General features: G+C 45.9%; 1 protein-coding gene across 2 annotated transcripts in view; it reads left to right on the top strand.

The window, feature by feature from the left end:
* ILKAP (ILK associated serine/threonine phosphatase) overlaps positions 1 to 3426 on the top strand; it is a 31953-nt gene extending 28527 nt beyond the window's left edge. Inside the window, exons 8-10 of one of the 2 annotated variants that reach the window (XM_056564656.1) lie at positions 1073 to 1192; positions 1449 to 1530; positions 1831 to 3426. In XM_056564656.1, coding sequence (XP_056420631.1) covers positions 1073 to 1192; positions 1449 to 1530; positions 1831 to 1959 — 331 coding nt within the window. In that variant the 3' untranslated portion in view covers positions 1960 to 3426. The remainder of the gene's footprint in view (positions 1 to 1072; positions 1193 to 1448; positions 1531 to 1830) is intronic. The other variant, XM_056564658.1, reaches the window with a different exon arrangement.
* The last annotated feature ends 8624 nt before the right edge of the window (positions 3427 to 12050 follow it).

Genomic DNA, 12050 nt, shown 5'->3' with positions numbered 1-12050 from the left:
GACCGACCCCCGCAGAGTTTGGGACATTTAGTTCCGAACGCTGGCCAGTGGAGTACCCCTTTAATATCTCAGAGACCTTCAGCATAGCCCAATACTACTGATTTGCCAGTAAATTGTATGCCCTTAAAGGGGTATTCCAGAAAAAACTTTTTTATATATATATCAACTGGCTCCAGAAAGTTAAGCAGATTTGTAAATTACTTCTATAAAAAAATCTTAATCCTTTCAGTACTTATGAGCTTCTGAAGTTAAGGTTGTTCTTTTCTGTCTAGATCCTCTCTGATGACACCTGTCTCAGGAAATGCCCAGTTTAGAAGAGGTTTGCTATGGGGATTTGCTTCTAAACTGGGCATTTCCCGAGACAGGTGTCATCAGAGAGGATTTAGACAGAAAAGAACAACCTTAACTTCAGAAGCTCATAAGTACTGAAAGGATTAAGATTTTTTAATAGAAGCAATTTACAAATCTGTTTAACTTTCTGGAGCCAGTTGATATATAAAAAAAAAGTTTTTTCCTGTAATACCCCTTTAATGATTTGCACTTGTTTGTAGTTAGTGCGAGATACAAGTTGATAAATATGTGTTGTTCAGATACTTTTGGACCTGGAAAATTTCCAACCAGAACTAAAAGTTTAATAGGGATCTCTGGCACCGTCATTTGTGATCATTGCACCTCCCGGCAGAACTGTGAGGCCTTATTATGTCCGTCTAAAACCAGTCATAGAGTGTAAATCTCTGTTTATCATGAACACAATTCAGTTATTGAGCAGTTGATGAGGGTTTTTCCTTGCAGTTTGTCACACCAGGCCTGGTTTGCTGCCCCATACGCAGTGCATGGGCTGTAGTTTGATGGTAAACAATAGTGGTAAATGTAAATTCCTTTTTTTTTTTTTTTCTTAAAGCTCCTGTTCTTATAAATAGTAAATTGGCAATAGAATGTGTTAGGAATTTTAATGAGCGTAAATGGAATGTAATATAATGTGTGGCATTTCCACCTTTTCCTTTTGTGTAAAGCTTTCCTTCTGGTTTTCTAGTAAGATTCTCTAAGAAGCCTATATATGTTTGTTTGACAGAGATGGGCGAGTCCTTGGGGTGTTGGAGGTATCGCGTTCCCTAGGAGATGGGCAGTATAAACGGTGTGGTGTAATAAGTGTCCCAGATGTGAAAAGGTGTCCACTTGCTGACAGTGACAGGTAAGCTATTTACTCCAGAGCTGTGAATACACAGCTATTTATCCAGGCAGCCAATTTATCCGGGCGTTGATCCAGGGATTTATTCTGATTGCCAATGGAGTTGGGAAGGAATATTTCCCTTAGTATTGGACAATTGGCAACTTGCAGAATCTATGAAGGCTTCATTGGGTTTTTGCAGTCAGCAGTTTCAGCCACAAAAAATAGTTGTTTCCAGTGTTGATGTCAAATTTAACATATTTCTCCTGTTTGTTTTAAGGTTTGTTTTATTGGCCTGTGATGGCCTTTTCAAAGCTTTCTCAGCAGAAGAAGCTGTCAATTTTGTCCTTAGCTACGTACAAGTAAGTTAATGTAACTTCAAACTTGTGCAAGTTAACCCTAATACTAGGAAATGGGAACGGGTAGCTCCTGCAGCACCTGAGCCTTCCTTGTAAGCCCATGATTGGCCCCACACAACATGATCGTCTTGTTATAGGCATCAGTCACAGCACAGCTATTTCTTTTTAAGTGCCCTATAAGAAATAAAGGCTATGCTCTGGTCGCTACACAGAACAAAGAGCTTTTTTCTATACTCCCCATGCATCTGTTTTCTTAGTTTCCCTTAAAATTCGAGCCTGATCTAAAATCATTGTCATTCACAGGATGAAGACTCACAAACAGAAGACATGGTTGCTCGATATGAATCTGCCTGCCACCGCCTTGCAAATGAAGCTGTGCGGCGAGGAGCTGCCGACAATGTCACTGTGCTTATAGTGCAGATACTGCACTGATGTTGTGGTTGGGGGGGGGGGGGGTTTAATTATAAAAAAAAAAAAAATTGTAAAGGCCAGGTCCACACGTGGTTATGATGATGGTGGTGTTACAGCAAGCATTATCTAGAAGTCATGGCAAAAGTACACATCCTTAGACATGGAGAGGGTTATTTATTTATTTATTTTTTTCCCTGGCCTTTTTCGTTGAAGTCATGTAATGCTGTACCATGATAGACTTGGAAATATTCTCAATTAACTTGGCAAAATTTTTACCCTCATCTGGAAAAAAAAAGTAGCAGAAAAACACCCAAACCTGAATGTGTGGACCGTTGTTTATCTTGGATTGGGAATAAACCTCTGAAGCTTTTGTCCATCCAACACTTGTTGAACACCGTGCCATAAGGAAAGCTTTCACTGAAATATTGGGACTTTACATATCTGGATTTATATGAAGGCAAAGAGATGCTATTTAAGTTTGGAAGCCTGTGAGATATACATTATACAGAGGGCTGCTATGGAGGACCTTTTGGTGGTGATATATCTGTGACTATGTTGATTTTATGCTCCTATATATTTCAGTAAATGATTTGACATTTCATTTACATTTACTTGGATCTTGTTTCAGTGTTTAAGATAATCCACTGTTGTTGTTATGTTTTGTTTTTTTTTTGTTTGTTTTTTGTATTTTCCAAACTCCCTGAATGCTATTATAGTGTTTAGATCTAATTAGCTTTAGTTTAGCTTTTTATCATTGAAGTAACATATCAAGATAAACTTACTGTTACAATTGTGGGACATGGCTACTACTCAGCCCTGCACTGTCACATTGTAAGACCTCTGGTATGTCAGTGATATGTCGAAGGTGGTCCGGGTGCTGAGACCCACCACCAATCACTAAATCATATTGCCAGACTTGCTTAGCTGAGAGCTGTTCCCTTTCACTTCTGTCTGGCTTTACTCTGAGAGCAGCACAAGTAGTGTACAGATTTCTAGAACTGCTGTAGACTTTCTATAGACTTTACATCATACATCTCTCACACCATCCTTTGATTACAGCTAGGGGGTGCTAAGCATAAAAATATGGGTACAGGACTCTGCTGAATGCTTTTGCCCATTTGTTTTAGCAGTCAGAGGAAGCAGACTGCCACTGATCAAAACTTACGACGTCTCATTTTGACATAGCACATCTTTTTTTCTATCACTTTTAAGAAAAAAATTTGACATATTAAAAAATATCTTAAGAGTGCACTTTTGTCTTGAAACCCGATACAGTTCTTCTTATTAAATCATTCTCATCCACATAACAATGCCATATTCATGAAACCACTACCTTTGTTATCAGTGAATTTATACAAAAGAAACCCTGCATCCTTATAATGTAGGCATCCTATTATAGAGCAGGAGGAGCTGAGCAGATTGATATTTAATTTTGTATGGAGAAGGTTCAGTATACCTTGTATTCATGTAATTGTCTACTTATTTTTGGCTAAGTAGTTAAATGGGCACGGTCAGATACAACAACTTTTGATATGTTGTAAAGCATGCAATAGGTTTTGCAATTGCTTTCATTACAAAATTTTCAGTATTTCATACTGAAAAAGCCAGTCAAAGAACTGTCCCCCCTGCCTACTTGGACACATACTAGTCCTGCTGTGTCCAGGCGTCATGGACACACTTCCTTGATTGACAGCTGTGAGCGCAGAGCTCACAGCTGGAGGAAAAATCCTCCCACTGTCAGCTTGTGTTCCGCTACTGTCGGTGAGGACAAGCTGGGAGTTGTAGTTTTGCTAATGCTAGGGGAGATGTGAGCAGACAGCATACTGAGGGAGGGGGCGGAGACCTGCACAGTGAGGCCACGCCCCCTCCCTTTGAGATGAATTCAGACTTGTGAGCTAAATTAAAAGTGTAATAAAAAAATAAATAAAGGTGCTAGACACATAAAAATTAGATGTACATGGTCAGGATTAGGTACTGAGTGGTATATTAAAAAAAATGTTTTTTTTGTTGAATCTGATGGGTACGCTTTAAGTGGGTGGTGCAAATTAGTTCAGTTCTCTTTATGCACACTTATACAGGAATGTACAATCTCATAGACGGCTATACTTTCCGTGCGGAAACTGATATCAGAATTTCCATGCTGGAAACATCTGGCACGGAAATTCCGCTGTGAGCACAGTGCATTAGAATCCCGTTGAACAAGTGTTCAGGGCTTTGTCTATGACACACAAAATTTCTCTTTTGATGACAACTTCTAAGGCTCCTTTCACACTACTTTTTTTGCTTGGTAGGTGACGTCCGTTAGGAAGATAGCGGGAGAAAAATTTGTGCATGACATGTCTTTTTCTCCCGCTATCTTCGGCGGCAATAACGAGAGTTATAACGGACGTTAGAGGAATCCCATTCAAGTGAATGGGATCCTCTTTGCCCATTATGCCTCCCGTTAGGCTTCATAACAATAGCGGATGTTAAGGGCGGTCAAAGTGGGAAAAAAAGAGCTCTTAAAGCGCAACTGTCATGGATCTTGTACCCCCCCCCCCCCCCCAGACTAATACTATGATAGTATAGATGATTACACTTGTAAGGCAGCTATAATATGCTCTTTATCACACTTTATCAGCAGGAAAATTAGTTTTATCCTGTGGTCAGCAACAGTCGGATATGCGTGGCTGGGGATTGTAATGCCCCTCCTCCGCCACACACTATCCCCCTAAGTGAGCGCTGGGACCACTGTGTGATTGACACACAGGTTCCCAACCCCTGATGTTCATGATGTGCGGTCCGGCGTGACTCCACTGAGCCTTTACATATTATGTGCACTAGGGGTGTGAATCGCCAAGAATTTGGCGATTCGATTCGAATCGCGATACCAGTGTGGCGATTCGATATATCGCGATATATCGCGATACCGTCTAGGTGACGATACATCGCGATATATCGCCCACCTGGGAGCATTCATAGATCCCAATAGACGCCGCTGTCAGCTTTGACAGCGGCGATCTAGTACTCCGGTGCTCACTTTTCTCATGTTATCCCGTGCGGGCTGCAAAATAAAATAAAACGCACTTTATCTTACCTGCCAACGAGCCCGCGGAGCTCCGGTACAGTCCGGTACAGGTGTTCGGTCCCCGGGCTGTATTCTTCTTACTTCCTGTTAGTCCGGCACGTCACATGGAGCTTCAGCCTATCACCAGCGGAGGCGGGACATCGCTGCGGCTGGTGATAGGCTGAAGCTCCATGTGACGTGCCGGACTAACAGGAAGTAAGAAGAATACAGCCCGGGGACCGAACACCTGTACCGGAGCTCCGCGGGCTCGTTGGCAGGTAAGAAAAGTGCGTTTTATTAAAAATTCCACATCCCTAAAAGAATCGATTCAAAAATATTTTGAATCGATTCTGTATCGGCAAATGAAAAATCGCGATTATCGCGAGAATCGATTTTTTTTTTCTTACATCCCTAATGTGCACCTATATGATATACAGTGCCCGTACTCCTCTTCTCCTGGTGCCAGAGACGCACTGCTTCTGCTTTCACTAGAGGCAGAGAGAAAGCGCTCAGTCTCATTGTCTGACACCAGCTCAGTGCGCCTGTGCAGTGCTAGAGGCAGGGAGCGAGCTCTGTGCCTGTAGTAAAAGCAGAAGCAGCGCATCTCCCTCACCATGAGAAGAAAGAAGAGGAGTACGGGCACTGTATATTATATATCATAAAGGTGCACATTATATGTATAGGCTCAGTGGAGTCACGCCGGACAGCACATAGAGGGGCATTTACTAATCTTTTACTATGTAGTCTGGTTTTTACCCTGTTTTTTTCTACTTTATCTTTGACTATGTGCGACAAATTAACTAAATTGTTGCACGGCATTAATAAATTTGGCACACATAGGCAAAAGTGGGAAATTTACTTCATGTAGTAAAAAAAATAGTCTGTTCCTTTTTCCTGCTGTCTGAATAGGTTTGGCTGCTAGGTTTCCTTCTGGATCTTTTGTTTTTGAGTTTTTTTTTAGCTTTTTCACCACATCTAAATAATTCAATAACTACAGTGGTCCCTCAAGTTACAATATTAATTGGTTCCAGGACAACCATTGTAAGTTGAAACCATTGTATGTTGAGACCATAACTCTATGGAAACATGGTAATTGGTTCTAAAGGCACCAAAATGTCATCCAAAATAGGAAAAAGTGACAAAGAAAAATAAGTAGATAACTAATATAGATAAAGCAAATCCTTACATATAAAAGTAATAAAGATCTGCTGGGAGCTGTAAATCACTGTCTATGTCAGTGTTTCCCAAGCAGGGAGCCTCCAGCTGTTGCAAAACTATAACTCCCAGCATGCCTGGACAGCCAAAGGCTGTCTGGGCATGCTGGGAGTTGTGGTTTTGCAAAAGATGGGGCCACCCTGCTTGGGAAACACTGCTCTATGTAGAGGACAGGAGCGTCTTCAGGGTCCTGTACAGTACATGCAATGTCCCAAACAAGTAATGCAGTCACCCTCACCTGGTGTCCAAAAGAGCAGCTAACCCTGATACAGGTAAAGTGTACAGAACATGTAATACCAGACACCAGTCAGTGCATACACTTCAGTAATACAGGTGTTTTACCAGTGAATGCCCATTTTGATTGGTCGGTTCTTCCAGTCATTGACACGTTTCACAGATCTGGACTGTCTGTACATTGTATGTTGAGTCTGGTTTCAACTTACGATGGTCCAGAAAAGACCATTGTATGTTGAAACTATTGTATGTTGAGTCCATTGTAAGTTGAGGGATCACTGTAAATTGTAGTCATGGCTCAGAAGTGGTAAACGGCGTTTAGTGTGTGTATGTGTGTGTGTGTTTATTACATTTTTTTTAACACTGTTTTTTTTCTCCCTAAATGTACTTACACTTTTTTTTTTGGGTTACTACTTCTACAGATCTGTGTATCCTGTGGACTCCTTCAGATTCGGTGGACTACTTCGACGACCAGCGTTTTTCTTTGCTTGATGTTAATAAAATGGTTAACGAGGGCTTGTGGGGGAGTGTTTTTTTGTAATATTTTTTTTTTTTTTAAACCTGTTGTGTTTTTTTTTTATTTTACTTTACTAGACAGGCTTACTAGTGGAAGTTGTCTTATAGACTGAGTCCATTACTAAGCCGGGCTTAGCGTTAGCCACAAAAACAGCTAGCGCTAACCCCCAATTATTACCCCGGTACCCAACACCACAGGGGTGCCGGGAAGAGCCGGTTCAACAGGCCCGGAGCGTCAAAACTGTCGCTCCTGGGCCTAGGCGGTAACAGGCTGGCGTTATTTAGGTTGGGGAGGGCCAGTAACAATGGTCCTCGCCCACCCTGGTAACGTCAGGCTGTTACTGTTTGGTTGGTATTTGGCTGAAAATAAAAATAGGGGGACCCTACCAACCAAACAGTAACAGCCTGACGTTCCCAGGGTGGGCGAGGACCATTGTTACTGGCCCTCCCCAGCCTAAATAATGCCAGCCTGTTACCGCCTAGGCCCAGGAGCGCCATTTTTGACACTCCAGGCCTGTTGGTACCGGCTCTTCCCGGCACCCCTGTGGCGTTGGGTATCGGGGTAATAATAGGGGGTTAGCGCTAGCTGTTTTTGTGGCTAACGCTAAGCCCAGGTTAGTAATGGACTCTGTCTATAAGACAGCTTCCACTACTAAGCCTGTCTAGTAAAGTAAGAAAAAAACACAACAGTAAAGTAAAACATTTTTATTACAAAAAACACTCCCCCACAAGCCCTCGTTAACCATTTTATTAAAATCAAACAAAGAAAAACGCTGGTCATCAAAGTAGTCCACCGAATCCGAAGGAGTCCACAGGATACACGGATCTGAAAACAAAAAAAATGGGTTAGTACATTTATTATCACCTGCTCACACATCTCCCGCCCCGCACGACTACAACTGCCAGCATGCCCTTACAGTAAGGACATGCTGGGAGTTGTAGTTGTGTGGTGCAGGAGATGTGTGGGCAAGTGACAAGCTTGTCCCCTGCCCCCAGCTGCAGGACTACAACTCCCAGCATGCCCTTACAGTAAGGTGGGGCGGAGGCCGGGCACAGTGTTTCCCAACCTGGGACTTGTAGTTTTGCAACATCTGGAGGCACCCTGGTTGGGAAACACTGTTTTAGGCAAGTGTTTCCCAACCAGGGTGCCTCCAGATGTTGCAAAACTACAAGTCCCAGCATGCCTGGACAGTCAAAGGCTGTCTAGGCATGCTGGGAGTTGTAGTCTTGCAACATCTGGAGGCAACCTGGTTGGGAAACACTGGCCTAAAACAGTGTTTCCCCAACCAGGGTGCCTCCAGATGTTGCAAGACTACAACTCCCAGCATGCCTAGATAGCCTTTGACTGTCCAGGCATGCTGGGACTTGTAGTTTTGCAACATCTGGAGGCAACCTGGCTGGGAAACACTGGCCTAAAACAGTGTTTCCCAACCAGGGTGCCTCCAGATATTGCAAAACTACAACTCCCAGCATGCCTAGACAGCCTTTGGCTGTCCAGGCATGCTGGGAGTTGTAGTCTTGCAACATCTGGAGGCACCCTGGTTGGGAAACACTGGCCTAAAACAGTGTTTCCCAACCAGGGTGCCTCCAGATGTTGCAAAACTACAACTCCCAGCATGCCTGGACAGCCAAAGGCTGTCCAGGCATGCTGGGAGTTGTAGTCTTGCAACATCTGGAGGCACCCTGGTTGGGAAGCTTGGGCAACTTACCGGCTTCCGTAGGATCCAGCGCTGCACGACACTGCCGAGCGACAATCTCAGTCAGCGATCGTCAATGGAGCCTCGGAAGGGTAAGTGAACGTCTTCGCCGGTCCCCTTCAGCTGTTTAGTTTTGCAACAGCTGGAGGACTACAGTTTACAGACCACAAACCAGTGGTCTGCAAACTGTGGCCCTGCAGCTGTTGCAAAACTACAACTCCCAGCATGCCTGGACAGCCAATGGCTGTCCAGGCATGCTGGGAGTTGTAGTCTTGCAACATCTGGAGGCACCCTGGTTGGGAAACACTGTTTTAGGCCAGTGTTTCCCAACAAGGGTGCCTCCAGCTGTTGCAAAACTACAACTCCCAGCATGCCTGGACAGCCAAAGGGTGTCCAGGCATGCTGGGAGTTGTAGTCTTGCAACATTTGGAGGCACCCTGGTTGGGAAGCTTGGGCAACTTACCGGCTTCCGTAGGATCCAGCGCTGCACGACGATCTCCGTCAGCGATCGTCGCTGGAGCCTCGGAAGGGTAAGTGATCGTCTTCGCCGGTCCCCTTCAGCTGTTTAGTTTTGCAACAGCTGGAGGACTACAGTTTACAGACCACACACCAGTGGTCTGCAAACTGTGGCCCTCCAGCTGTGGCAAAACTACAACACCCAGCATGCCCTGACAGCCAAAGCCTTTGGCTCTCAGGGCAGGAGCCCGGGCTGAGATTACAGTGCAGCCGCCCGGGCTCCTCATACGGTCTCCCCGCTACCCCCCCTTGTCTCCCGCCCGGGCTCCTCATACGGTCTCCCCGCTACCCCCCCTTGTCTCCCGCCTGGGCTCCTCATACGGTCTCCCCGCTACCCCCCCTTATCTCCCGCCCGGGCTCCTCATACGGCCTCCCCGCTACCCCCCCTTGTCTCCCGCCCGGGCTCCTCATACGGCCTCCCCGCTACCCCCCCCCCCCTTGTCTCCCGCCCGCGCCGCTCAGCTCCCGCTGCTACAAGACTACAACACCCAGCGTGTCCTCACTGTAAGGGCATGCTGGGACTTGTAGTCTTGCAACAGCAGACAGATGGGAGTTGTGTGGCGCTGGCAGGTGAGGAGGGGGGGGGGGAGTAAATCACTGTAGTGCCCCGGTAGCGCAGTGAGGGTAGCGGGGAGAAAGTATGTCGGAGCCCGGGCGGCAGTAGCTTTTCCTGCTCCATGTTGGAGCTGGAGTAAATTTAGTCATTTTTTACGGTCGTTGCGACAGTTTATTGCGCAACTGCGACTGTCTCAGTTAATAAATGCGTGACCACTGCAAGTAAAAACTGAAAACTAGCGTAAATTAAGCGGGGAAAAAAAATTTGACTTTCTAGCTCTTGCTAAAGAAAGTCGCACAGAAAATAGGGTAGGCGCAATTGCGACAATTTTGCGCCAAAAATAGTCAGAAAAAAATGACTAAACCCCTTAGTAAATGCCCCTCATAATGAACATCGGGGATGGAGACCTGTGTGTCAATCACACAGTGGTCCCAGCGCTCACTTAGCGGGGATAGGCGTGGCGGAGGTGGGGCATTACGATCTCCAGCCACGCCTATCCGACTGTTGCTGACCGCACGATAAAACTATTTCCTGCTAATAAAGAGCAGCCAAAAGTATAGCTGCATTACAAGTGTCATCATCTATACCAGTGTTTCCCAACCTTTTCTTTCCGCGGGGCACCCCTACCGAGGTTGACTAGGAAAAAACCTGTAAAAAACACAATGCACTATATCTATTTATTAGTGGGTATGTAGTTTAAAGTGCTACTTTATACAGCAACTCACAAATGATGTCTTCTCTAATTTGCATTGTTGCCTTCTCTTCTCCATCTGGTCTGGGCCATCATCACGATTTCTTCCACATACAATTCTTCACCTGTAAAACAAACCTATTAGGCTCTGCACTTTTTTTTACATGGGTGACAGAGGAGTGTAGAGGGGTGTAGTGGAGTGTACATGGATGAAAGAGGGGTGTAGAGGAGTGGACATGGGTGACAGAGGGGTGTAGTGGAGTGTACATGGATGAAAGAGGGGTGTAGAGGAGTGGACATGGGTGACAGAGGGGTGTAGAGGAGTGTACATGGGTGATAGATGGGTGTACACGGGTGATAGAGGGGTGTAAGGAGGTGTACATGGGTGACAGATAAGTGTAGAAGAGTGAACATGGGTGACGGGGGCATAGGGGGTGACAGAGGGGTGAATAGGGGGTGGACATGGGTGACAAGGATATGGTCAGAGGGGTGAACATGGGTGACAGGGTGGACATGGATGACAGGAGGGTGGACATGGGAGACGGGGTCAGAGGGGTGGACAAGGGGGTAAAAGAGGGACAGGAGTGACAGAGAGGGGTGGACTGGGGTGACAAAGGGACAGATGGGTGAACAGGAGGGTGGACATGGATGACAGGGTAGATGGGGTGGTAAACATGAGTGACGGATGGACAGGGGAGGTGGCACAAGGCTGACATGGATGACAGGAGGGTGGACATGGGTAAGGGGGGGTGGACATGAGTGACGGGGGGGTGGACATGGGTGACGGGGGGGTGGACATGGGTGACGGGGGGGTAGACGGGTGACAGGGGGGTGGACAAGGCAGACATGGATGACAGGGGGGGTAGACATGGGTGACGGGGGTGGACAAGGCAGACATGGATGACAGGGGGGGTGGACCTGGGTGACGGGGGGGGGGGGGGGGTTGGACAGGGTTGAGAAGGAATAACGGGTGGAAAGGGTACGATACCTTAAGCAAGCCGGGCCCGCGCAGCTTGCAGTTCCACGGCAGGCACGGGAGTCCGGCACAGATGCAGCTCGTTCCGCCACAGGGCATCATTTTCGGTTCACTGTGCCGCAAGGGAGAGGGGGACGCTGTGTGTGCAGTGCTCACACAGGCTTCCCTTCCCCCCCTGCACCGTCAGTCATAAGCGCGCAGGGCGGGGCGGGAAAAAAAATCACAGCAAAATCCCGCAGCACCATGGGCAATGCCGCGGCACCTCGGTTGGGAATCGCTGATCTATACTATCATGGTATTAGTCTGAGGGGGTACAATATCCATGACAGTTGCACTTTAATGTCCGTTTGTAACGAACAACTTTCACAGGTTGAAAGTAGCCTTAGGGTGCATGTACACCACGTTTTTGAAAAACGGATTCCTCAAAACCTGACTAAACTTTATCAAAACGTGTGTACAAATTTCAACCCGTATACGGTTAAAAACGTATACGGTTTGAAAAATGATGTCCGGTTGCATCCGTTTAAGAAAAAAAAGTATAAGTTTTTAACTTTTCATAATTCCACAAAAAAAACCTGCAAAGTCAAAAACCAGATGGTGCAAACCGGATGGAGCCGTACGCACATACGGTTCTGTACGGTTCCCATTGACTCCCATGTTTAAAA

This window comes from Hyla sarda, chromosome 3, assembly GCF_029499605.1.
Source record: "Hyla sarda isolate aHylSar1 chromosome 3, aHylSar1.hap1, whole genome shotgun sequence".
NCBI classification, from domain to species: domain Eukaryota; kingdom Metazoa; phylum Chordata; class Amphibia; order Anura; family Hylidae; genus Hyla; species Hyla sarda.
Note: the sequence above shows the minus strand (reverse complement) of the source record. Positions and strands in the feature narration are given on the sequence as shown.